Source organism: Natator depressus, chromosome 1 (assembly GCF_965152275.1).
Source record: "Natator depressus isolate rNatDep1 chromosome 1, rNatDep2.hap1, whole genome shotgun sequence".
In the NCBI taxonomy this organism is placed as follows: domain Eukaryota; kingdom Metazoa; phylum Chordata; order Testudines; family Cheloniidae; genus Natator; species Natator depressus.
The window spans coordinates 348,270,413-348,298,119 of NC_134234.1; the positions used below are offsets into that span (position 1 = coordinate 348,270,413).

At 47.4% G+C, this 27,707-nt stretch overlaps 1 protein-coding gene across 1 annotated transcript in view; it reads right to left on the reverse strand.

Moving 5' to 3' along the window:
* Positions 1 to 27,707, reverse strand: part of SHANK3 (SH3 and multiple ankyrin repeat domains 3) — a 658,681-nt gene that overhangs the window by 424,272 nt on the left and 206,702 nt on the right. Inside the window, exon 9 of the mRNA XM_074942807.1 lies at positions 11,315 to 11,381. Within this exon, the coding sequence (XP_074798908.1) occupies positions 11,315 to 11,381 (67 nt within the window). The remainder of the gene's footprint in view (positions 1 to 11,314; positions 11,382 to 27,707) is intronic.

Sequence of the window (27,707 nt, forward strand, 5' to 3'; positions counted from 1 at the left end):
CCCTCAGAAGTTAAGGAGAACCATTTTTCTCCCTCCTCCTTGTAACAACCTTTTATGTACTTGATAACTCTCTACCTCTCAGTCTTCTCTTCTCCAAAGTAAACAACCTAATTTTTTCAGTCTTTCCTAATAGGTCATGTTTTCTAGACCTTTAATCATTTTTGTTGCTCTTCTCTGGACTTTCTCCAATTTGTCCCCATCTTTCCTGAAATGTGGTTCCTAGAACTGGACACAATACTCTAGCTGAGACCTAATCAGCCTGGACTAGAGAGGAAGAATTGCTTCTCATGTCTTGCTTACAACACTGCTGCTAATACATCCCAGAATTATGTTTGCTTTTTTTGCAACATATTAAGTTGTGAGCTACTATAACCCCCTGATCCCTTTCCGCAGTACTCCTTCCTATGCAGTCATTTTCCATTTTGTATGTTTGCAACTGATTGTTCCTTCCTAAGTGGGGTACTTTGACTGGTCCGTAATTCCCTGGGTTATTCTTTTTTCCTTTTTTTTTTGGTTGGCACTATATTTGCCCTTCTCCAGTCCTCTGTAATTTCTCCTGTCTTCCATGACTTTTCAGAGATAATTGCTAATGGCTCAGTGTGACAGGGTCGGGCCAGATGGCTATAGGAGAGTAACAGAAGGCAGATATATTAGCCCCAGGCTAAGTAGGTCCCTTTTCCCTGGGTAAGGTAATAATAGGGAAGGTTTTTTGTTTTTGAAACAGAAAAGAAGTTTATTTGTAACAGTTACAGAGATTACAAAAAGATAAAGGAAAACTTAGCAACAAAACAACGCAATCAGAAGGTATAACACAACAGCTTTCAGGAGGGAGAGGTGTTCAGGCTAGCCCAGGCCCAGAGCGGGGGGGCTTCCTCGACACTCGTGGTCTTCCACCCTCCTGAGTTACCTGGTGGCCTAGAGCGGGGGGGCTTCCTCGACACTCGTGGTCTTCCACCCCCTCGAGTTACCTAGTGCCGCGCCCAGGGTCACCGACCCTCCCTCTCCTGAGAGTGCCCGACAAGATGGGCACGGCTGCGGGGTGGGTGGTTGGGAGGGAGGGGGGCATACCCATGTATTATAGGACCCCTTCCAAATAACAATAATGATGGTATTCACAGCAACTAACGGCTGTGGCTGGCGTCTCTCGCTCTGTCCCTCAATCAGAGGGTCAGACGGAGGGAACCGGACGGGGTCACCGAGCAGAGAACCCCGGACGGCGCCCACCACTCTTCGAAACAGGGAAGGTTCCAGAACAATCAGGAACCTTCTGGAGACAATTAAGACAGGCTGATTAGAACACCTGCAGCCAATCAAGAAGCTGCTAGAATCAATTAAGGAAGGCTAATCAGGGCACCTGGGTTTTAAAAAGGAGCTCACTTCAGTCTGTGGTGTGCATGTGAGGAGCTGGGAGCAAGAGGCACTGGGAGCTGAGAGTGAGAACGCGGACTGTTGGAGGACTGAGGTGTACAAGCATTATCAGACATCAGGAGGAAAGTCCTATGGTGAGGATAAAGAAGGTGTTGGGAGGAGGCCATGGGGAAGTAGCCCAGGGAGTTGTAGCTGTCGCACAGCTGTTCCAGGAGGCACTCTAGACAGCTGCATTCACAGGGCCCTGGGCTGGAACCCAGAGTAGAGGGCAGGCCTGGGTTCCCCCCAAATCCTCCCAACTCCTGGTCAGACACAGGAGGAGTCGACCTGGACTGTGGATTCAGAAAAACGGCCAAGCTGAGGGCTGCTGTGAAGCGCCAAGGCGCGCAAATCCGCCAATAAGCACAAGCCCCACCAAGGTAGAGCAGGAACTTTGTCACACTATGCAGTGAGGTAGTTTGCTCCTGTGCCCTTAATAATGTGTCTTTGAAAAACTGCCAACTCTCTTGAACTGTTTTTCCTTTTAGACTTTCCCGGAGTTTGGTAAAGTCTGTTTTCTTGAAACCCATTATCTTTACTGTGCTGTTTTCCGTCCTACCATTCCTTAGAATTGTGAACTCTCACTTCATGATCACTTTCACCTAAGCTGCCTTTGCCACTTTCAAATTCTCAACCAGTTCCTCTCTATTTGTCAAAATCAAATCTAGAACAGCCTCTCTCCTAGTAGCTTTCTCCACCTTCTGAAATAAAAATGGTATCTAATGCATTCCAAGAACTTGTTGGATAATCTGTGCCCTGCTGTGTTATTTTCCCAACAAATGTCTGGGTAGTTGAAGTCCCCCATCACCACCATGTCCCGTACTTTGGATGATTTTGTTAGTTGTTTAAAAAAAGGGTCATCCATCTCTTCTTCCTGGTTAGGTGGTCTGTGGTAAACCCCTACCCTTACCATGACATCATCCTTGTTTTTTAAACCTTTTATCCTTACCCAAAGACTTTCAACCAGTCTGTCTCCTATTTCCAGGTCAACCACAGTACAAATGTATACATTTTTAATATATAAGGCAACATTTCCTCCCTTTTTCCCCTGCCTGTCCTTCATGAGCAAGCTGTACCCTTCTATACCAATATTTCAGCCATGTGTATTGTGCCACCAAATTGCTGTGGTGCCAGCTATGTCATAGTTGTGTTTATTAACTAGCATTTCTTGTTCTTCCTGCTTATTCCCCATACTTCTTGCATTAGTATACAGACATCTAAGATACTGATTTGATTTCCACCCTATGTTCTCTCTGGTCTCCTCTCCCTTATCCCAGCTATAAAGGCCCATGCCTGCTGCCTCCCTCCCCCACCCCCACCCCTGATTCCGACCCTTCTCCCAGGTCTCCAAGTTTTTGACTTACCTGTGGGCTTTTGTCACCTGTCCCACCAAACCTAGTCCTCCTCACTAGGTTAGCCAGTCTGTATCCAAATACAATAACCATGAACAATAGATCTAGTTGCTACAAATGCAAGAAAACCACACAGAGGTTTGTATTAGTCCAAATAAAATGACCTACAGATATAAGTCAAGGACAGTGGTGAGATCCTACTTAGTAAACAAGAAATGTGGGAACAAAGTTACCGCTCCAAAGTTTGACCTTATTTCAACCACCAATTAAATCCATTTCCATAAGAAGGCTAAAATATGCCACCCCCTTTTACTTGTTTTTTGGGCTTCTTAAAAAGACTTTTTTTTTAAAAAGAGCCATCTTCCCCTGGCTCATCCCCTGCCCTTCCTGCACTGCTGCTCACCTCGACTTATCTAATGGACTTTCTTTCTGACAGATAGGCCAGCTGGCCTTGCCCTTGTTTAAGGAACTTTGTTTTCACCTGTGAATGCTAAAAGTCATCGCATAATTGTGACATCTAATGCCCAGTCACCAGTGGGGAGACCTAATTAGCAGCACCACAGAGGCAAGTAAGATCTGGTATTGTATTCCCTTCCCTTCTTGTGTTATTTTCTACCCCCATATTTCTTGCCTCCTCTCCTATTTCCCTCTCTTGGCTTTTTATTGAATCCTGAAATCAGCTATACTGCATTCATCCAAACTTGCCTTGTTGAAGAAAAAGAATCCAACCAGACCAGATGACAGCCCTAACAGACAGTAACTAACCAGGGTCCAAGCAGCAGGTGTCATGGACGACTTGCCAGCCAGAGCATCCACTCATAACTAACCAGCAGTGACACAAAAAATCAACAAAGGCCATATTTCAATCAGTTTTTCTATCCTCTCTCTCTTCCACCTTGTGTCTACTTGTTTATTAAGAACAGGATAAGTGCATGCCCTTCACAAGAGGAGAGAATAAAATTAACTTTTTTGTTCCCATCAAAGAAAGGTTGTTCTGAAAATATGAGACACTGATACTTTGACTCCAAAAGCAGAGAGACTCTGATAAGCTCCAAGTTTGTTTTGCATAATCACACCCCCACAGTTTCAACATGAATGCTTGTTTTAATGTCTTGCTCTTTCTTGTGTTTAATCAACAGTGAATGCTTCAGGGTATTTCCCAAGTAACCAAGTAAAACCAAGGCCTCTGATTAAAATTATTTAAACCCAAACCTATCTATTACTGTTTAATGTTGGACAGTGAAAAAGTGTATAAAAACCTTAAACTCTTTTAAGCCTTTGAGATCACTACCCACACAACAGTCCCATGGGAAGAAAATCTAAGGGAAAAAGGAGTTCAGGAGAGCTGGCAGTTTCTCAAGGAGACAATATTAAAGGCATAACTGGAAACTATCCCAATGCGAAGAAAATATAGGAAGAAGAATAAAAGGGTAAGATGACTCCATCAGGAGCTCATTAATGATCTGAAAATCTAAAAGGTATCCTACAAAAGGTGGAAACATGGACTAATTACAAAGGATGAGCACAAAAAAATAGCACAAGCATGTAGGGGCAAAATCAGAAAAACTAAGGCACAAACTGAATTACTCCTGGGAAGAGAAATAAAAGGGAATAAGGAGGTTCTTTAACGCAGTGGGACCAAGAGAAAGGTGTAGGAAAGCGTTGGTCCTCAACTTAGTGGAGAAGGAGAGCTAATAACTGATGATATCAAGAAGGCTGAGATGTTTAATGCCTATTTTGTTTCTCTCTTCACTAAAAAGTTTAATGGTGACCAGATACTCAACACAATTAAGATTAAAAACAGGTGGGAAAAAATACAATCCAAAACAGGTTAAAGACTATTTAGATAAGTTAGATATATTCAAGTTGGCAGGACCTGAAAAAATGCATCTAGGGTACTTAAGAAACTAACTGACACAATCTTGGAACTGTTAGCAATTATCTTTGAGAATGCATGGAGGACAGGGAAGGTTCCAGAGGACTAGAGAAGGAGAAACATATAGTACCTATCTATGATCTAAAGAGGATCAAAGAGGATCTGGAGAATTAAAGACCAGTCAGCCTAACTTCAATACCTGGAAAGATACTAGGACAAATTATTAAATAATCAATTTGTAAACACCCAGGGAATAATAGAGTTATAAGGAATAGCCAGGATGTTTTTATTACGAACAACAAAAGCAAATCTTCCTAAGTTCCTTCTTTGATAAGATTAATGGCCTAGTAGATAGGGCAGAAGCAGGAAATGTGATGCATCTTTATTTTAGTAAGGTATTTGATGTAGTCCCACGTGACATTCTCATAAGGAAACTAGGGATTTAGTTGGGGTTGGTCCTGCTTTGAGCAGGGGGTTGGACTAGATGACCTCCTGAGGTCCCTTCCAGCCCTGATAGTCTATGATTCCATGAAATGAGGTCTAGTTGAAATTACTAAAAGGTGGGCGTACGATCCCTCTGCACCACACATGCACAACACAAATCTGCACAATTGGTTGAAAGACTTTGGTTAAAGAGTAACGATGAACGGCTCACTGGCAAACTGTGAGGGGGCCTCTAGTGGGGTCCCATAGAAATGAGTCCTGGGTCCAGTGCCATTTAATATTTTCACTAATGGCTTGGATAATGCAGTGGAGAGGACACTTATAAATTTTTCAGATGACACCAAGCCGGGAGAGGTTGCAAATACATTGGAAGACAGGATTAGAATTCAAATGGACCTTGAGAAATACAGAACATAAGAACAGCCCTACTGGGTCAGACCAAAGGTCCATCCAGCCCAGTATCCTGTCTTATGACAGCAGCCAATGCCAGGTGCCCCAAAGGGAATGAACAAACAGGTGATCATCAAGTGATCCATCCCCTGTCGCTCATTCCCAGCTTCTGGCAAACACATGCTAGGGACACCAGCCGTGCCCATCCTGGCTAATAGCCATTGATGGACCTATCCTCCAGAAACTTATTTAGTTCTTTTTTGAACCCTGTTATAGTCTTGGCCTTCACAACATCTTCTGGCAAAGAGTTCCACAGGTTGACTGTGCGCTGTGTGAAGAAATACTTCCTTTTGTTTGTTTTAAACCTGCTGCCTATTAATTTCATTTGGTGACCCTAGTTTTTGTGTTATGAGAAGGAGTAAATAACATTTCCTTATTTACTTTCTCCACACCAGTCATGATATTATACACCTGTATCATATCCCCTTTTAGTTGTCTCTCTTTGAAGCTGAAAAGTCCCAGTCTTATTAATCTCTCCTCATATGGCAGCCGTTCCATACACCTAATAATTTTTGTTGCCCTTTTCTGAAGCTTTTCCAATTCCAATGTATCTTTTTTGAGATGGGGTGACCACATGTGTATGCAGTATTCAAGATGTGGGCATACCATGATTTATATAGAGGCAATATGATATTTTATGTCGTCTTATCTATCCCTTTCTTAATGATTCCCAAATTTCTGTTAGCTTTTTTGACTGGTGCTGCACATTGAGTGGATGTTTTCAGAGAACTATCTACAATGACTCCAAGATCTCTTTCTTGACTCCAAGACCTCTTTCTCGACTGGTAACAGCTAATTTAGACCCCATCATTTTATATGTATAGTTGGGATTATGTTTTCCGATGTGCGTTACTTTGCATTTATCAACACAGAATTTCATCTGCCATTTTGTTGCCCAGTCACCCAGTTTTGTGAGATCCCTTTGTAGTTCTTTGCAGTCTGCTTTGGACTTAACTATCTTCAGTAGTTTTGTCTCATCTGCAAATTTTGCCACCTCACTGTTTACCCCTTTTTCCAGTTCATTTATGAATATGTTGAATAGTACTAGTCCTAGTACAGACCCCTGGCGGACACTACTATTTACCTCTCTCCATTCTGAAAACTGACCATTTATTCCTACCCTTTGTTTCCTATTTTTAACTAGTTTCTAATTCATGAGCAGACCTTCCGTCTTATCCCATGACAGCTTACTTTGCTTAAGAGCCTTTGGTGAGGAACCTTGTCAAAGGCTTTCTGAAAATCTAAGCACACTATATCCACTGGATCTCCCTTGTCCACATGCTTGTTGACCCTCTCAAAGAATTCTAATAGATTGGCGAGGCATGATTTCCCTTTACAAAAACTATGTTGACTGTTCCCAGACTGGTCATCTGTGTGTCTGATAATTCTGTTCTTTACTATAGTTTCAACCAGTTTGCCTGGTTCTGAAGTCAGGCTTATCAGCATGTAATTGCCGGAATCACCTCTGGAGACCTTTTTAAAAATTGGCATCACATTAGCTATCCTTCAGTCATTTGATACAGAAGCTGATTTAAATGATAGGTCAGAAACCACAGTTAGTAGTTCTGCAATTTTACACTTGAGTTCCTTCAGAACTCTTGGGTGAATACCATCTGGTCCTGGTAACTTATTACTGTTTAATTTATTAAATTTTTCCAAAACCTCCTCTAATGACACCTCAATCTGGGACAGTTCCTCAGATTTGTCACCTAAAAAGAATGGCTCAGCTTTGGGAATCTCCCTCACATCCTCAGCTGTGAAGACCAAGCAAAGAATTCATTTGGTTTCTCCACAATGGCCTTATCACCCTTGTGTGCTCCATTAGCATCTCTATCGTCCAGTGGCCCCACTGGCTGTTTAGCAGGCTTCCTGCTTCTGATGTACTTAAAACATTTTTTGCTATTACTTTTTGAGTCTTTGGCCAGCTGTTCTTCAAATTCTTTTTTGGCCCGCATAACTATATTTTTACATTTCACTTGCCAGAGTTTATGCTCCTTTCTATTTTCCACACTAGGATTTAACTTCCATTTTTTAAATGATGCCTTTTTGCCTCACACCACTTCTTTTATTTTGTTGTTAGCCATAGTGGCACCTTTTTGGTTCTCTTAGTATGTTTTTTAATTTGGGGTGTACATTTAAGTGGTGTCTCTATCATGATATCTTTAAAAAGTTTCCATGCAGGTTGCAAGGATTTCACTTTTGGCACTGTACCTTTTAATATCTGTTTAACTAACTAACTGGAGGATTTTAAGGACAGGTTGGACAAACAGGTTGGTCTAGGTCAGTGGTTCTCAATATATTTACCATTGTGGGCCATATATGCAGCTCTCTAAGTATTACGTGGGCCGCATCCACACAATATATATACTACATGTGTGGCCCTGAGGATATCACATAGGCTGCAGCTGTATGCTGATTGGGCCGGGATTGAGAACCAATGATCTAGGTTTATCGGTCCTGCCTCAGTGCAGAAGGCTGGATTTGATAACTTCTCAAGGTTCCTTCCAGCCCTACACTTCTATGATTCTATAAATCTCTCTCCCTCTCCCCCACCCCACCACACCACACAGACACACACCCCTTAACTGAGGAGAATCAAAGGAATAAGAAGTTATCTTCACCTCTGCACTGTGTCATTGAAGGTCGCAGCTCAGGTGATAGAGTCTGCACCTCCCAAAGAGCCTCCTCCACAATCCAATGTATCAATAGCTGGGAGGGATCCTGGAGAGTGATCATGTTGGTAGTGACGAGATTCTATGTACGATCCAGCCTCTCAGTTCTAACCAATAGGAGAGAAGAGAGCAATCCCTATTCCCACTCTCCTCTTCTGCAGACCCTCAAAGAGTGGGAGAGAAAAGACAGACGAGCCCAACTTCAATAGTGTCTGCAGAGATCCCTCTCCCCACAGGGCATATCCACTGTCAGAGGATTTCAAACCGTCCATGCCAAGAAAAATGAGCTGACAGGGTCAGAACCAACCAGCTCCACCTGGAGTCACAGACACATTTCCAGTAGAAGCAGCTTCAATCCCAGTGAATCTGGTGAAATAAACAGCTCCCCTCTCCTCTACCCTGAACTCTACACTGCCCTGCCCCAGATCAAAGGTGTACAAATCAAATTAAAGGGGCTGAATCTCTCTAAAAAAGAAAGTAAGAACCTAGTGTCGCAGAATCCCCAGGTGATGCTCTGGAACTGCTCCCCACGAAGCCAGTCAGGACTCTGGGGAAGTCTCCTTTCTGTGAGCAGCCTGTCTGCAGGACACACAGCTCACACAGCTTCCACCTTCCTGGGTCTGACCTCGGAGCATTCAGCCTCCTCTGCCCCTCCGTGCGCTTCCCACAGCAAGTCCACCCACGCAGGGCCTTGGGGAAGCCAGAGGGTCCTGCCCCCCAACTCCGCAGTCAGATGGGACTCTCAGCCAGCCAGTAAAACAGGTTTATTAGACAACAGGAACATGGTCTAACACAGAGCTTGTAGGTGCAGAGAACAGGACCCCTCAGCTGGGTCCATTTTGGGGGGCAGTGAGCCAGACAACCCCGTCTGCCCTTCACTCCTCATCCCCAGCCAGCCCCAAACTGAAAACTCTCTCCAGCCCCTCCTCCTCTGGGCTTTGTCTCTTTCCCAGGCCAGGAGGTCACCTGATTCCTTTGTTCTCCAACCCTTCAGCTCTCACCTTGCAGGGGGGAAGGGCCAGGCCATCAGCTGCCAGGAAACAGGGTGTCGGCCATTCTCTGTGTCCAGACCCCTGCACACACCTGCCCTCTAGGGCTCTGCAACCATGATACACCTTTATCCCACCACCTAGATACTTAAGAACTGCACAGGGAAAACTGAGGCACCCCACAATATTCAGAGGAAACATTAAGAACAGTCCCGCTTCGTCACACCTAGAGAACAGCCTGATGGGTTCTGAGCTGGGAGAGTGTCCAGACATAGAAAGTTACGGAGGTGATTGCTGATCATGACCCCTTTTACTGCCTGACATGGTGGGTCTCATTTGTGAGGGCTTGTGTTGACAGCTCCACTGACAGTTCTTGGCACACAGCCAGGCATGTGCAACCCGACAGCGGGGACCCGTAGAACCATTATCCAAGAATTATCCTTTGTAAGTTCCTGCTCAAGGCTCCATTAACCTAGAAATGCAGTGAACTTTTCTTCCTTTTAGTATATGTTCCATTACCTTACTAGGCATTTATAGTAGGCAAATGAGATGATAACAAGCAGGATCATGCTCTCCTCCTTTCTTCATGATCAGCACCATCTTTGCTTTTTTCTAATCCTTTGGTATCTTCCCAGTTCTCAATGGACATTTAAAAAATAATTCCTAGTGTTTGGAAAGTTCATTAGCTAATTCCCTTGACTTGCAGGTGCATGCCATCTGGACCTGCTGGTTTGTGTATGTTCACTATCCCAAGTATTATCTGACCTACTTCGTATCAGCAGCTATACAGTTCAGACAAAGTCAGCATTTTCTTCTTAATTGATCAGATGATTTCCTACCTCTTTTCTCAACAGAAAGAGATTTAATAAAGCAGTTCAGTAGCTCAGCCATTTTATAATAATCATGAATGCAATCTCATTTGTCATTCATTAATGTGTTTGCTTTCTTGCCAGTACTTATGCTTGATATACTTATAAGGAGACTTCAGATTTCCCCAAGGCCCTTTGGCAGCATTAACACTCCTTTTCACAAACGAGGGGAGCTCGTTTTACCAGTATCAGACCATCGCTCTCCAGTGAGCATATGAATAAAATGAACAGAGAGGAAAGGTCAGAAGTGACAGCTGCTGTGAAGGTTTTAGGGAAGTCAAAGGAGAGCGAGTGAGGCCCAAGATTCCCAAGAGACAGCCATGTCTCAGGGGTAAGGCGGTAGCCCAATATTTGCTTGAACATCTACTTCAAGGTCCACACTCCAGGAAGTCCACCACTTGCTTTGACACCCCTGCGCCCTCTGCTCAGAGCAGGCATTTGACCCACTGTGCGGAGTTAACCCTCTCCCAGGAGTAAATCCCGTCAGTTCCTTCATTGCTCTAAAGGACTCCGGTGCCAACAGTTTCTCAGGGGGGAGGATTTCTCAGGGACAGAACTGGAGGAAGTTCAGCATGGGGCCTGGCTTTATGCACAGTATTGAGCTCAGCTCTGCGGGGGTTCTCTGTGTAGGGCTGCAGAGATGTTGCAAGGAATGGGGATGCCCCAGTGGATCCAGGACTTGGCACGTTCCCTGCATAAGTGAGGCGACAGCCCTGGGTGAGTGCGACTAGAAAGGAGCCTGCTGCAGCAACAGCAGCCCAGCAATGGTGGCCTGAGGTGGGCAGCATTCCTCTCCCCTGCACGGAGTCCAGCTGAAGGGCTTTAGCATGAGAGATTCCCCATGGGGACTAACTGCCCCAAGCACACAAGAGAGGATGTGGAATTGAAAAACGGAGTTTTGGAGAGACAGTCCAACCTGCTGAATGCCTGACAATCTGTTTATACTCTTTGGTACGGCAACCGAAACAGTAAACATTCCACCCAACACGCTAACTGCAATCAGTGACCGCCGTTTCAGGCTGCCCCACAGACTGAGACACAGGCAACTCCTGCCCTATCCCCATGGACAGCACAAACCCCCGCACGGCAACCACCCATGCAAGGCCCAGCACCCAAAAACCCACAGGGAGTGCCAGACCCCCGTTACAGTAGCTCACTGGTCTTCCTAGGCAGTGCTGGGAAATGAGAACCACTGAAATATCGCAGGACCTGAAGTGAGATAAAAGGGGAAAATAGGGTCAAAGGCCAAACTCACCAACGTCAGACTCTTTGTGGGTTTTGATGATTTCAGCCAGTTCAAAATTTCCTGCAATGATGGCCACCTGAAAAGAGAGGAAGAGAGGAGAAGTGAATGATTCTGAGCTGCACTATTCCCCAAGAAAGACCAGGCCTGCTAGCACAGAGGGAACTGCTATACCACATGGACTAGCAACAGCCATTCACTGTGGCGGACTGCCACAGCCAGCACTCCTCCTGGCTTGGCCCAAAAGCAGCGTACGCAGCCAGCACCCCTGACATGGCATCCTGGTGCCAACAGCGATCCACATTCTTCCTGCAATGACTCCTACACTCAGAAGGTGGCAGAGAACTCAGAGCTCGGAGGAGGTTGAGTGGTGATGCTTCCACTACTAGCTGGGGATTAAATTTGGGGCTTGTAGTTGCTGCTGAAAAATCCTCATGTCTGGAGCTTGTTAGGAAAACATTTACTCTCGGTTATTTACCAGTAACTGAACTCTCTGCAGGTCTTGCCTTGGCAAAGTCACAGACCTGTGTTATGCTTGTTCCAAGCTGTGCAGGCCGTAGAACCATTTCAAAGCAGGTAGCTGCTGGGGGCAGCCTGCTCCAGACAATGGCCACAGCACTCTAAACCAAGATTAAATAAAGCCCTGCCCATTAACCAGCTTGTAGTATGTCAAAGATTCTCATAATACTCAAAAGGAGCAAGGAAAAAAGGGAGGCTGAACGTAGATCTGAACAGGAAACACATGTAGAGAATTCTAGTTACTAGTTAGGATCCTTTTTTCTCCTTCAAGGAATTGCTGCTACTCATCCTCACTTCTGGGAAACAAGACACCACTAGCAATCCTCAGGAGGGCTAATATGTGATTAAGTAGACAGCGAGTGAAGGACTTGTCTCCAGAAATGAGCATCCAATCGAGACAGTAGTGGAAAAATATGAATTGAACTCTATGTAGAGCCTTCTTATACATTCAGACTATTAAAGCATTACAAAGACAAGCTGCCAGAGCTGGTACTGCCCTAGCATAGTGAGTCCTAACATCTGGTACCTGCAACCCTTTCTGGCTGTAACAAGTCTGAACATAAAATATCATCTTTTTAAATAGCCTTTGGGCCAAAAATCTCTTGCTCATTAGACTTATCTCCACATGCAACAACCCACCAGGATGATTTGCAAAAGGGCTTAATCCTGCACATGGGAGTAATTTACAGCCCCCTTTACTCAGAGTCAGAGAGCATAAGGCCAGAGGGACTGCCAGATCATCCGGTCTGACCTGTACATCACAGGCCACCAACCCCACCCAGCTTCTGCACACTAACCCCTACAGCCAGAATCAGACCAAAGCATCACAGCCCTCAGGAGACTAGACTGTGCTGTGCCACACGGAGAGAAGAGGGGACACCGCAGGGCACCAGTGCCCAAGGCCACTGCAATGGCAGGGAAATGACTAAGTGACATATACGCAGATAACCTGGCAGTGATCCACACCCACATGCTGCAGAGGAAGGGGAAAAAGCTCCAAGGTCACTGCCAGTCTGACTTGGGGGACAATTCCTTCCCAACCCCACATACGATGATCAGTGAGACTCTGAGTACGTGGGCAAGAGCCAGCCAGCCACGCAACTGAGAGAGAGAATGCTCAGTGCCACCTGAGAGTACTAGACCACTCAGTCCAGTGTCCCATCTCCAGACGGGGCCATCCCTGATGCTTCAGAGGAAGGACACAAAAACCACCAGGATGCATTGGCCAGAGAATCCCTTCATGAGTCCTGACCCCTCAGCCCTGAAGCATGAGATTGTTAGGAATGCAAAGTATAAGCGCAGGGCTGGCTCTAGGTTTTTTGCCACCCCAAGCAAAAAATTTGCCACCCCAAGCTCTGAGAGCGCAACTGCCCAAGCAAAAAAAAAAAAAACAGGGTGGCCAGAATGCCGCCCCTGGAATTGTGCCACCCCAAGCACGTGCTTGCTTTGCTGGTGCCTAGAGCCGATCCTGATAAGCTGAAAGTGAGCCCCAAGCTATTGAGCCTTGACTCCTACTATCACCAACAGTCCTGTCATACACTCATACTCTTACATTCGTCCTGCTCTCTTAAAACTAATTAAGTTGTTTGCCCCCCACAACTGATAGAATCATAGAACCATAGAACCATGGAAGATCAGAGTTGGAAGGGCCCTCAGGAGGCCATCTAGTCCCACCCCCTGCTCAGAGCAGGACCGATCCCCCACAAAAATACCGGAAGGCTGCCCCAGAACGTTGCCCCTCCGATGGTTAGAAACCTGTTTCTAATTTCCAGCCTGAGTTTGTTCATGGCCAGGTTTGTTTGGGGTTTGTTCCAGCCTGAGTTTGTTTGGGGAGGGGAGGAGCGGGGGCGGGAAGAGGCGCAGCGAGAGCAGGGCCTCGGAGAGGGAGCGGAGTAAGGGCGGGGCCTCGAGGTAGAGCCGGGGTGAAACACTCCCAGGGAAAAAGGAAAGTCAGTGCCTATGGTTGTGCCAACACTGCCTTTCAGTTTCAATAGCTCACCACCCTCCCTGCTGTTTACCCCGAATGTGTTTATCGAGACCCAACAGATACCTCCCATCCCCCCGTTTTAAACAAGCCAACCTCCTCCACTCGCCTCTCCTAAGACAGGCCCTCTAGTCCCCTGATCATCCCAGTAGCTCTTCTCTGCACCTGGTCCAGTTTAAATTAATCTTTCTTGAACATGGGTGCCCAGGATTGTACACAGCATTCCAAATGAGGTTTTACCAGTGTCTTGTAAAGTGGCGTTAATACTTCTCTCTCTCTCTCTCTCTCCTGGAAATGCCTCACCTGATACACCCGAGGATCATATTTGCCTTTTTCACAGCTGCATCACATTGGTGGCTCAGAGTCATCCACTGATCGACCCCCACACCCAGGTTTCTCTTCTCTTCCGTCACTTCCAGCTGAAGAGTGTCCCCTAATGCCCCTACTCTACTTGCGCTATATGACATCTTCATCATCTGGACCCATGGAAAAGAAGCCCTTGAGGAATTCCACCATGATTTCAACAATTTCCAATCCACCATCAACCTCAGCCTGGACCAGTCCACACAAGAGATCCACTTCCTGGACACTACGGTGCTAATAAGCGATGGTCACATAAACACCACCCTATACCGGAAATCTACTGACCGCTATTCCTACCTACATGCCTCCAGCTTTCACCCAGATCACACCACAAGATCCATTGTCTACAGCCAAGCTCTACGATACAACGCATTTGCTCCAACCCCTCAGACAGAGACAAACACCTACAAGATCTCTATCAAGCATTCTTACAACTACAATACCCACCTGCGGAAGTGAAGAAACAGATTGACAGAGCCAGAAGGGTTCCCAGAAGTCACCTACTACAGGACAGGCACAACAAAGAAAATAACAGAACGCCACTAGCCGTCACCTTCAGCCCCCAACTGAAACCTCTCCAACGCATTATCAAGGATCTACAACCTATCCTGAAGGACAACCCATCACTCTCACAGATCTTGGGAGACAGGCCAGTCCTTGCTTACAGACAGCCCCCCAACCTGAAGCAAATACTCACCAGCAACCACACACCACACAACAGAACCACTAATCCAGGAACCTATCCTTGCAACAAAGCCCATTGCCAACTGTGTCCACATATCTATTCAGGGGACACCATCACAGGGCCTAATAACATCAGCCACACTATCAGAGGCTCCTTCACCTGCACATCCACCAATGTGATATATGCCATCATGTGCCAGCAATGCCCCTCTGCCATGTACATTGGTCAAACTGGACAGTCTCTACGTAAAAGAATAAATGGACACAAATCAGACGTCAAGAATTATAACATTCATAAACCAGACAGAGAAAACTTCAATCTCTCTGGTCACTCGATTTCTGATCTAAAAGTGACTATTCTTCAACAAAAAAACTTCGAAAACAGACTCCAACGAGAGACTGCTGAATTGGAATTAATTTGCAAATTGGATACAATTAACTTAGGCTTGAATAGAGACTGGGAGTGGTTGAGTCATTATACAAAGTTAAACTATTTCCCCTTGTTTATTCCTTCCCCCCCACATCCCCCACCCACCCACTGTTCCTCAGACGTTCTTGTTAACTCCTGGAAATGTGCTGGAAATGGCCCACCTTGATTATCACTTCAAAAGGTTTTCTCTCCCCCCACCCCACTCTTCTGCCGGTAATAGCTCATCTTAAGTGATCACTCTCCTTACAATGTGTATGATAAACACCCATTTTTTCATGGTCTGTGTGTATATAAATCTCCTCACTGTACTTTCCACTTTATGTATCCGATGAAGTGAGCTGTAGCTCACGAAAGCTTATGCTCAAATAAATTGGTTAGTCTCTAAGGTGCCACACGTACTCCTTTTCTTTTTGCACCTTGTAGTAGAAATGCTTATTAGACCCTAAGTGCACGGCCTTGCATTTTGTACTACTGAATTTCATCCCATTTCTGTCAGTCCAGTCTTCAAAGTCACCCAGATCCCTCTGCACCATTCTGATACTCCTCTGTATTGATGGTGCCTCCCAACTTTGTATCATCAGCAAATATCAGCACACTCCTACTGTTTGTGTTAAGGTCATTAATAAAAATATTGAATAAGATTGGTCCCAAGACCGACTAGAGGAACTCCACTAGTAACCTTTCTCCAGTCTGATAGTTCATCTTTTAATACAATGCCTTGCCATCTCCCTTTAGCCAGTCCCTTATCCACTGTACAATTCTTGTACTGATCCCCATCTTCTCTAATTTAACTAATAATTTCCTGGGTGGTACCTGGTTAAATACTTTATTGAAGTCCAAGTATATTAGATCTGCGTTTCCCTCATCTAAAAAATCCGTTATATAGTCTGGCCTATGTCGCTTCAGAACCAACACTGGCAGGATAATTGTTTGCTGCAGATGAAAGTTTGACAGCACTCTGAGCAAGAATTTAGGTCATAACAATTTTATCCTTGTGATCACTTGTAATGGGCACACGAACCACGAGATGCTGAATCACTCTCACAGTTCAGGCGCATGCTGTTGCCACCAGCAATGCTATCTGCAGAGGTAGGTGATAAAAAAAGCAAAGCCTGTGACAAGTGTAAAGGATGAAACCCATGAGCTGAGTAAGAATTACGTTCAAATCCCAAGAAAATGATGCATGGACAGACTGTTGGGTACACACACAAGGGCTGCTTACCAGTGACTATCGTTCTTTCTGGGTGGCTGCCATTGCATATACGCGCCTAGAAAAGGGGCCCCCGCTACACAAGATGCTGGAACTTTCTGGGAATGTGTGACCAGGGATACTGCACAAATGCTGTCTTGTGGCAATGAACATTAAGTGCCCAAGAAAGGTGCAGCCCCGATTCCCTCAGTTCCTTCACAGGAATACCAGAGTCCACAGATACAGAAAACCTCTAAGGACTAGGGGAAGATAGGCAAGGAGTTTAAATAGGCAAAGGCAGCTTCTTTGAAGAATGAGTGACTGGTGTTTAATTAGCAATAAGGGATGTCGCAAACAGGCAGAGGTGTTAGAAACAGAACTTTATGATGTGTGCTGAGCAGCCCACTTCACATGCTGAGGCTCTGCTGTTGGTCCCTACTCACCAGTCCCATATCTGTATTTCTGCACCTCTGGTCCCGCACCAATCTAGTTCTCTTCTGAAACCTGACCCCCCACAGAAGCCTCCAGCCTTGCCTCCCTATATGAGATCAGCTCTCGGATAGAGAGCACCTGGCTCAAGCTGAACCCAGGCAAGACCAAAGTAATGCTGATCAGAAAAGGAAATGCTTTAAAGAGCTGGCCAAGCCACGGTCTCCACCCTTCATTGAAGTTGCACAGCCCCCATTCATCAAAGTGGTGCAAAGCCTCCGAGTCCTGTTTGACTCCTCACTAAGCTTGGATGACCAGTGACTAAAAATGCCTTCTTCCACCTGCAGCTTCTTCCCTCCCTCCTGAATTAGGGCCTGGCCACAGTACAACATGCATTTTCACCCGCCGGCTGGATTTCCCTGTAACTGAAATTAAATGTGAAGATGATGTAGAGGCTCCCGCTGGCACAGAAGGCAGCTGCCTTCCTCCTCCATGGCCTAGACCACCATGAGCACTTCCAGCCTGTGCTCAAGTCCCTCTACTGACTCCCGGTCAGCTTCTGAGGCCGGTTTAAGGCTTTGGTCCTAATTTTCAAAGCAATTAATGGCTCATGCCCTGTTACATCAAAGACTGAATTCAATCACAAAGCCTAGACAAAGCACATGAGAGCTGGGGATAAAGCCTAACCTAAACCTCCCCCACTGCAACTTGAGACCATTACTCCTTGTTCTGTCACCTGCTACCACTGAGAACAGTCTAGATCCACCCTCTTTGGAACCCTCTTTCAGGTAGTTGAAAGCAGCTATCAAATCCCCCCTCATTCTTCTCTTCTGCAGACTAAATAATCCCAGTTCCCTCAGCCTCTCCTCATAATTAATGTGCTCCAGCCCCCTAATCATTTTTGTTGCCCTCCGCTGGATGCTTTCCAATTTTTCCACATCCTTCTTGTAGTGTAGAGCCCCAAACTGGACACAGTATTCCAGATGAGGCTTCACCAGTGCTGAATAGAGGGGAATGATCACGTCCCTCGATCTGCTGGCAATGCTCCTACTTATACACCCCAAAATGCTATTAGCCTTCTTGGCAACAAGGGCACACTGTTGACTCATATCCAGCTTCTCGTCCACTGTAATCCCTAGGTCCTTTTCTGCAGAACTGCTGCCTAGCCACTTGGTCCCTAGTCTGTAGCGGTGCATGGGATTCTTCAGTCCTAAGTGCAGGACTCTGCACTTGTGTTGAACCTCATCAGATTTCTTTTGGCCCAATCCTCTAATTTGTCTAGGTCCCTCTGTATCCTATCCCTACCCCCCAGCGTATCTACCACTCCTCCTTAGTTTATCTCACAAAGGGCCCTGTGCACAAAGCTCCTGACTGGGGAAGCCGTCCAACCCCACCAATTGGCTGAAATGCACTACTTAAACCAGAAAGAGGCACAGAAAGTTGTCTGACCAGCAAGGTGAATCCCAGGCTGACTGCTACTTCGGACCCTCCCTACATGCTTGACACCTGGGTTCCTGCTCTCCTTACCTCTGGCCCCGTCTGTTCCTGATTCCTGCTTTCCTGCCTCACTCTGTGTCTCTGCTACAATGCCCTACTCCTGATGATGACTACAGCTTCAACCCCTGGCTTGACTCCTGAATCTGGCTCTGTCCCCAGCTCCGGTTCCTGGCTCCTGACCCTCTAACCCTGAGGCCTGACCCTCTAACCCTGAGGCCTGACCCACCCATGCCCTGGTCCCTACAGAAAGGTACTAGGGAGAACACTTTCAAATTTTCTCCTCAATACAGTCACCCTCAAGGGACACAGAGCCATGCTTTGGACACCGTGGTTTAAAGATGCCAGTGAAACCTGACAGAGTTCTGCTGAGCAGTCCAAATTTTCATCCATTAAGGTGCCAAGATCCAACTCACTAGGAGAAGGGACCTTAGATTTCGGTGCAGAGTGAGCTGCTTCTTCCAAGATGAATCTGGGGACACTGGTGATATCCAAAGTAACTTATTTGCAAAAGAAATCTGAACACCAGTGTCTGCCCAAGCTAAAGCCACCACAGTTAAATGAGCCATCTCTTGCTTCACTTTTGGAAGCACAGAAGGGAGCAGAAGGAATAAGGGAGAAGCGAAAAGGAGACCTCAGGGCTAACAGAGCACAAAGGCATCTGAATGGGCTCCTCAACCCCTGCTCACTTCTTCACAAAACAAGAGGAAAATCTGATTCACCACTGACTCCTTCATGTTGATGGAAATATCTGCAAATCAGGTTGTCCGTTAGAAGGTTTTCCTGTCCTGCCACAGAACAGCTTACAGGGCTATTGGATTTCATATGCATTATTGCCTCTGTCTCTTTTCCACTTGGTGATTCCGTATTGCCTGTAAGAATCTCTGCCATTTTTCCTTTCTCAGCAAAGACACCGTTTCAGAGACCAGGGTGGAAATTCTCTTCCAAATACCAGTGCTGGGTGGAAAAAAGGAAACGGTCAGAGCACATTCGGAAGGACAGGCCACAATAGCAAGGATTAACAGACAGGCGAAGGAACACACACAATTCTCCTAAGCTTGGCCCAACTTGCTGTATAGAGACATTTTAGCTAAGCATGGCGAGGTCACATTTTTAAACTGACAGAGGAGACGGCTGCTAGGCTAGAGGCCATAAGCCTGAAATTCAGAGACAGGAAAGGACTTAATTTCAGGTGGGTAATAACTGGCTTGGTAACTTTCTACATTTCCAGAAAATACTTTCAGAGCAGGCAAATTGAACATGCTCTGCAGCATTAACTCCAGGGAGTCTCTCAGTAGGCTCCAAGAAAGAAATTCATAAACTTGCGCTAAGCTCTAGCTTCCTCCACAAGAGAAGGGGTCTTCAGAAGACTGGCTCAGCCCTTCACATATTGAACTTGCATGAGTCTGTCACCCAAGGGACCTTGCTGACAAAGATGAGCAGACAATGTTCCTGGATGCTTGGTGAAGATCAGGGAAGCTGCTGAGAGGAGGTAATGTCCCGGTACTCAATTCACAGTGTTTTATGGAGATATGTAAGGATAGATTGCAACGGTACAGGGCTCAACCTAGTCCTGGCAAAGCAGGGAGAGGATGATGGCACTTAGTGTTACCATGCAACACTTCCTTGAGAAAGGAAAACTGGAAGAATACAAACCAATTCTATGGAATGTGACTGCAAACCTGGTGTATTGCTTTCAGATGGATCTCACCCAACCAGTTCTTATGAGAAAGGGCCTGGGGTAGGCATAGCAGGAGGGAGAGTTCCTCAGCATCTGTAGACTCAAGTAGTCTTTTGGCAGGGACTGTAAAGGCATTCCAAGAGCTAATCCTTCATATTTCTCATGCCCTTGATATTCCTGTATGTTCTACACAATGCAAAAGGGTAGCATTTTATAGAATTGCACCATGGCCTATTTTCTGGAATCTAAAATGACAGATTTTACAGCCATAGTGCAAAGAGGACCAAATCCAGTGAGACATGCCCTTTGAGCAGCTTTTGATGTCTCTATTACTGCAGTGAGATTAATAATGTCTGCAGTGACTTTACGAAAGGATTCCTATTGCAGGACAGCTGGCTTATTTCATGAGATTTGGAACAGGGTGCTTGATCTTCTCTGTGAAGCTCCTAATCCTTTCCTTCCAATCTAACCACCTTTTTCCCTCCCATTGGGGACTGCACATTCTTTTCCCTCCTACTGTGGTATAGGATCACTGTGACTTATTGGCTCCCAAGCCCCAAAAAGGAGCCGTCGCTTGCACTTCCAATCAATGAAACACAGGACATTTGGGCAAGGAGGTCTGTATATAATGCCAAGGAACAGAAGGCTCAGATTCGTGCCTGAGGCCATGCCCCCTAAAGTCTAACTGCTTTCACACAATACAGTGGTCCATGCATCCAGGCTTAAGGACAATCCAAAAGTGAGGTTGTACCCATGCAACCCTATGAAGGAGCCATTTTAAAATTCAGGGCAAAGAACAGAAAGATCCACTCAAACGTAGCTATACGACAGGAAGTGGCCAGCAGCTCTGGGATTTAAGCCAGATTCAGTGGTGGCAGGAATTGTGCGAGCCACTCCACACACAGCTTTGTTAGAGAAAGGGACACCCAACCTGCGGTATCCTCTACTATTCAAACCCCAAGCATTTCTCGAGCTTTGCCAACGCACAGCTCCAGGACCCTCAGCCACCTTTTACTCCAGCTCGGCTCCCTGCTGCTGACCACTCTGCTATTCCACCCCTTCCCCATGCACACCCAGCTCAGCCAATGCACCCCATTCCTGACGTGAGGAGGGGCATAGAGCCCAGGGCTGGAACAACACAGGGCGCTGCAGCGCAGGGTTGCACTGTGTCTGCGAGGATGTTCACCTGCAAGGGAAGCATGCTGTTTGATGCTGATGCTGCCCCTGTGCATGAGGTTCCTCTACTCATCACAGGGGCAGGGCACAGACCCTAGGGGACTGGCTGGAGACACACCTTTCCTTGAATCCCCTCTTCTGCCTATTTCCTGTCCCCAAAACGTGGCTCCCATTCAGCAAGGATGATGCCCATTTGCAACGTACATTAATCATCACAGTTTCACCTGTGCGCAGTCCAGTCTGTAACAGGAATGAGAAGATCCCTCAGCCTCTGCTGCTCTCCCCATGGGAGATATGCTGACACCGGCCTGGGATAAAAATAGCCCAGGATTTATCCCTGGTACAGTAATGTCCTGCCAAAGCGTAACGCACTAAGAGACCACCTGCAAACGATGGATCTCACTTCCTATTAGCAGAACCAGCACAGCAGCCTTTCACTGAATGGTCGCAAATATCAAACCAGAAAACTCTAGTCTGCAGAAAGAAATGAGGACAGGCCCTGGCCCCCATGGCAGCCAGGCCTGTGGCAGAGTGCGTTTCCCCCCATCCCAGACCCATGGCAGCCAGGCCTGTGGCAGCGTGAGCTTCCTCAATTATGCCGGTCATTGGCTATATTAAGGAATCTTTTCCATCCATGCCTTCAGGGCTGCTGCAATTGCCCCCCACTTGTTGCTGTGATGGTTTCTGGCAGCTCCTATTGGGTAGGTCTACACTGCAACTAAAAACCCGCAGCTGGCTTTTGCCAGCTGACTGGGGCTCGCAGGCTCAGGCTAAGAGGCTGTTTAACTACAGTGTAGATGTCTGGGCTTGGGTGGGAGCCTGAGCTCTAGGACCCTGTGAGGTTGGAGGGTCCCAGAGCTTGAGCTTCAGCCTGAGCCGGAACGACTACACTGCAATTAAACAGCCCCACAGCCCGAGCCCCACGAGTCCAAGTCAGCTGGCAGGGACCACCTGCAGGTGTCTAATTGCAGTGTAGACCTACCCACTGAGGCCACCCCCAGCCAAGCCTTTCTCTCCCTGTTCCCTGCCAGCAGCGGTGGCTTTGGTATCAGAGAGGGATTTCCTTAGAAGGGATTTTTCAATCTCCTCATAATTTATACTAGCGTTTTTGCTCTCTTGTTTCTTCAGGCCCTGCAAACTGAGTTGTGCTCTGCATCGGACTTATTCCCTCTCCTGCACATCTGGAATGGTCAAGGGGGCCGCATCTCTGGGTATGTTTACACTTCCCACGTTACAGCACGGCCGCGGCAGCACTGTGACGTGGACAGTGTAATCATGCTTTCTCGCCGGGGGAGAGCTCTCTCCCAGCCATAACAAACTAACCACCCCGAACGGGGGGTGGTAGCTTTACCGCTGGGAGCAGAGTTCCTGGCAATAAAGCATTGTCTATACTGGCACTTTTCAGTTCCTAAACTTTTGTCACACAGGAGGATGTTTTCTCACACCCCTGAACGACTAAAGTTTTAGCGCTGAAAGTGGCTGTGTAGACATAGCCTCTGCTCCTCCTGGGAATTTTCACTAAAGGACACTGCAGTTTCCTCTGAGAGGAGGGGCAAACCACAGGTCACTTGGGACAGACAATACAAATCAGCAGACATTAAATCCCATGGGTTCACAGAGGAAACCTCACTTTATTCACGCTTGTCACAGACAGGCAATGGCATGGCAGAGCTGGACAGAAACAAACACCCTAACAACCTTAACTCTGCCTTGTAGCAACATCATGCAATGAAGACAGCTTACTTACCAGTATTTGCTACGCTTCAAGCATCACCTCTGCATTCATGCTTGAGGCATACTGTGCCCCTGGTGTAGCACTGTGGAAGTGCCTTCAAAAGCTGTGTTTGTTGGGGGATCATGTGTGCATAACAGTGGCACCATATTCTATATCGGGGGCACTCCCTGAATAAACTCAGGTCCTGACTGTATACAGAACTCCAAGGTAGAGCAGTTGGTGGGAGGCAAGTATGAATGCACAGAGGTGACTATCAAAGAACAACAATTACTGGTAACTAACCCCTAGATAGAAGGTAGGCGAGCAGTTCTTTAATGGAATATGCACTGCAGCACCACTTTCTCCAAAACAGGCATCAGAACCAAGGCCAGAGAATAGTGCTGGGTGAAAGTACGCACGGAACTCCAGCTTGCTGCTTTGCATGTGTCCACCAGCAAAATACATCTAGGCATGCCACCAGTGCTGCAGAGGAGTGCCTCTAATGGAGTGCAGAGGGACGAACTGGTGTCCTAGCTCAGACAGAACAGTGCTCTATACAATTTTTTAATAAGTTGTGAAACCCTTTATTAGGAAATAAGTGGGTCCCCCCAGCATTTACCTGTCATTTTTTTCTAAACGTCTCGGTCTCCTCTAGTTAAAAACAGAACATAATTTCACATCTGGGATATGAAGATATGCTTCCCCTGGATGTTAATAGAGACTTGAGAAGAACACACAGAGTAGGAAATATATTGAGAAAGGTGGAAGTTGGACACCACCTTAGGCATGAAGTGAGGAAGCATTGTCACATTGTCCCAGACCACAGCGTCAGGCAGGGGAACCCTTAATGCACTGAGCGCACTAACCCCAGCAGAGATGACTGCAATGAGGAAGACCATCTTTAAAAAAAAAAATGGACACTTACCTTCTCGTAACGGTTGTTCTTCGAAATGCGTTGTTCACGTTCATTCCAATTAGGTGTGCGTGTGCCACATGCACAATCATTGGAAAGATTTCCCTTAGCAGCACCTGTCGGGTCGGTTGTGGAGCCCCCTGCAGTGGCATCTTTATGGCACTCAATATATGACCCTGCCAACCCGACACCCCTTCAATTCCTTCTTGCCGGCTACTCCAACAGAGGGGAAGGAGGGTGGGTATTGGAATGGATGTGAACACATCTTGAAGAACAACAGTTACAAGAAGGTGAGTAACCATTTTTTCTTCTTCGAGTGCTTGTTCACGTCAGTTCCAGTCAGGTGACTCTCAAGCTCTACCCTGGAGGAGGGGTCGGAGTCAAGGAACCACTGATTGGTGCACCGCTCTGCTGAAGGCTGCATCATCTCTGGCATGATGGGTGATAGCACAGAGAGAGGTGAATGTATGCACCCATGACCAAATAGCTGCTCTGCAGATCTCCTATACCAGCACTTGGGACAGAAATGCTGCTGAAGAGGCTTGAGCTCTTGTGGAGTGAGCCGTAATAGGTGGAACCAGGGCCTTGGTTGGTTCGATTTTCTGAACAGCTTAGTACACTCGATGTAGAATGCCAACGCCCTCCGGATGTCCAGTGAATGAAGCTGCTGTTCTCAGGCACTGATGTGAGGCTTGGGGTAAAACTCGGGCAGGAAGATATCTTGGGTGATATGAAAATGAGACACCACCCGGGGAAGAAAAGCCAGGTGAGGCCTGAGTTGCACCTTGTCCTTGTGGAAGCCTTGTGGAAGACCATGTAAGGTAGATCAAAAGTTAGTGCCTTCAGCTCAGACACCATGTGAATGGAGTAGGCTATGCAGAACTCCCGAAGTTGAAGGGTTTCTTGACAAAGGGGAGAGGAACGCACTCCCCCCTGCTTGTTGATGTAAAACATGGCAGTGGTGTTGTCTGTCATCACTGCCACACACTGGCCTTGTAGTATGGACAGGAACGCTTGGCAAGCCAATCGTACCACTCTGAACTCCCTGATATTGACGTGACGAGAGAGTTCATCTTGTGACCATACCCCTGCATCTGGCGGTCCCCCAGGTGTGCCCCCCAACCCAACGATGAAGCATCCGTTATTAGGGTCAAGGTGGTCTGTGGGCTGCTGAAAGGAACTCCCTCACACACTGTACGGGGGTCGAGCCACCACTGGAGGGACTGGAGTACTTGTTGTGGCAACGTAAGTACCGAGTCCAGCCTGTCGCACCATGGGCAATATACAGAAGCAAGCCATGCTTGGAGTGGCCTGAGCCTGAGTCTGGCATGCCTGACCACTGTGGCTGAGGAGGGCCAGGCAACCCTGAGCCATAGTGGTGGGGTACTGCATGAGGCTCTGAATGATGCCCGCTATGGCTTGAAATCATGTCTCTGGTAGCTACACTTTCGCTTGTACCGAGTCCAGCACTGCCCTGATGAATTATATTCTCTGGGTCGGTGATAGGGTTGACTTATTCACTTTGAGAAGGAGTCCTAGTCTCTGAAATGTGGATTTGCCTAGTCGGACATGAGACTCCACCTGCTCCGTGGAACGGCCCCACAGCAGCCAGTCGTCTAGGTTGTGATATACCTGTACCTGCCTCCTGCAGAGAATGGCTACCACTACCAACATGCACTTGGTGAATACCCAGTTCGCCGTCAATAGGCCGAACGGGAGGACCATGAACTGGTAAAGTTTGTGGCTGACCACAAACTGCAGAAACCATCTGTGCTGAGGTTGAATGGCTATGTGGAAGTACGCGTCTTTCACATCAAGGGCAGCATACCAGTCGCCCGAATTCAGGGAAGGGATAATTGTGCTCAGGGAGACCATGCGGAATTTCAACTTTACCATGAACCTCTTGAGTCCACGCAGGTCTAAAATGGGTCTGAGACCCCCCTTTGCCTTAGGGATAAGGAAATAATTGGAGTAGAATCCTTTGCCTCTTTGCTCCTGAAGAACCTCCTCCGCTTCCCCTACATCTAGGAATGATTGCACCTCCTGGATAAGGAGTTGCTCAAGAAAAGGGTCCCTGAAGAGCGACAGGGAAGGGGGGTGGGAGGGAGGGAAGGAGTAGAACGGAAGAAAATATCCCACCTCTACCATGCAAAGAACCCAGCGGTCCAATGTTATTTGGGACCATGCATGGCAGACATGGGATAAGTGATTAAAAAAGTAAGGGGGAGGTTCCGGTGTCATGTCGGGTACACCGTCCTCCGGCGCCCCCTCAAAAAGCCTGCTTTGAGCCTGACAATGGCTTGGTTGGGCCCCTGCCTTGTCCTGACTGGGAGTGGGGTGGTTTGTGCCTAGAATTTCTAGGCCGCCGTCTGTAAAAGTCTTGTCTAGGGCGAGGAGGGTAGGACCATTGCTGTTAGGGCTGGGGCTTGAAATGTTTTCACTGGGGTATGCATCCCCAGCAACTTCATCATTGCCCAAAAGTCTTTTAAGCTGTGCAGCTTAGAATCAGCCTGGTCTGAGAATAACCCTGCATCCTCAAATGGTAGGTCCTTCAGGGTTTGCTGCACTTCTGGAGGTAGACATCGAGGTCCACGAGTTGAAGTTATATCTTCTAAGGATAGCTTGTTGATTAGCTGTCTTCAGTTGCAGGCCCCCAGCTGAACAGACCTTCCTACCAAATAGATCTAACCATTTTGACTCCCTTGACTTCAGAGTTGGCCCCTGCTGCCCCTCTCTTTCTTTCCTATTAACCGTGGCAACAACCAGGGAACACGGCTGCAGATAAGAAAACAAATACTCATATCCCTTGCACGGGACAAAGTACTTGCATTCAACACCCCTTGCAGTGGGGGAGATGGACGCTGGGGTCTGCCAGAGCGTTTTCACATTGCTCTGTATAGTTTTAATCAGGGGCAGAGTGGCTCTGGACGGGCCCTCCAAAGTTAGGATATCGACCATAGCGTCCTCAGGTCTGACAACCGCCTCCGCCTGCAATCTCATGTTGCGGGCGATCCTGCGCCGGAGGTCCTGGTTTGCCCTATGGACTGTAGGTGGAGATCCAGAAGCCAAGGCCCCTGCCACTGCCTCGTCATGGGACAAGGATGATGAGGCTACGGGTGGCACGGGGTCCTCTTGTCCCTCAAGCTCTCTGGCCTCCTCCTATTCGATATCTGGGCCCCGTGGGCTGACCCTCATTGCAGCGATGGTAGCCTGGTCTGCCATTTGTGTTGTCGCCCCGGCAACCTCTGTGATGACCTAAGCTGCCTACTCATGGGAAGTAGCTGTCTCCGATCCCTTAGGGGCTGGGCAATCCCTAGGCGGTTGGGGTGGCCTGGTTTTGAAGATGACCGAACGAGAGCCCCTGGAGAATGAACCCTAGGCCTGGTGATAAGCCCAGGGGGTCCAAAAGGGCCATTGCGGCTGAGGCTGACAGCGCAGAGGCCAAGCTACAGGTGCCTCACTCCTATGTCTGTGGGAACAGCGCCCACTGTGGCCGGAGAAGAATGATTCTGCATCCAAGTACAACAACCCAGATTAGACTTGGACATGGCGGTGCTGACCTGTACTGCACAGGGGATCGGTGCCGATGCTCCTGCACCAGGGATCGGTGCTGAAAGCTGGGTACCGGAGATTGGTGATTGTTGCCTCTCTAACTGTGCCAGAGGTCGGTGGCATTCCAGCCGTGCAGGAGGTTGGTGCCACTCCACCAGTGCCAGAGGTGGGTGCCGCTCCACTGGTGCCGGAGATCTGGATTGCCTGGCTGGCACCAGGGAGAAGTATAAGGGGTTCCGAGATGGCTGCTGGTGCCTGGGCAATGGCGAGCAGGAGT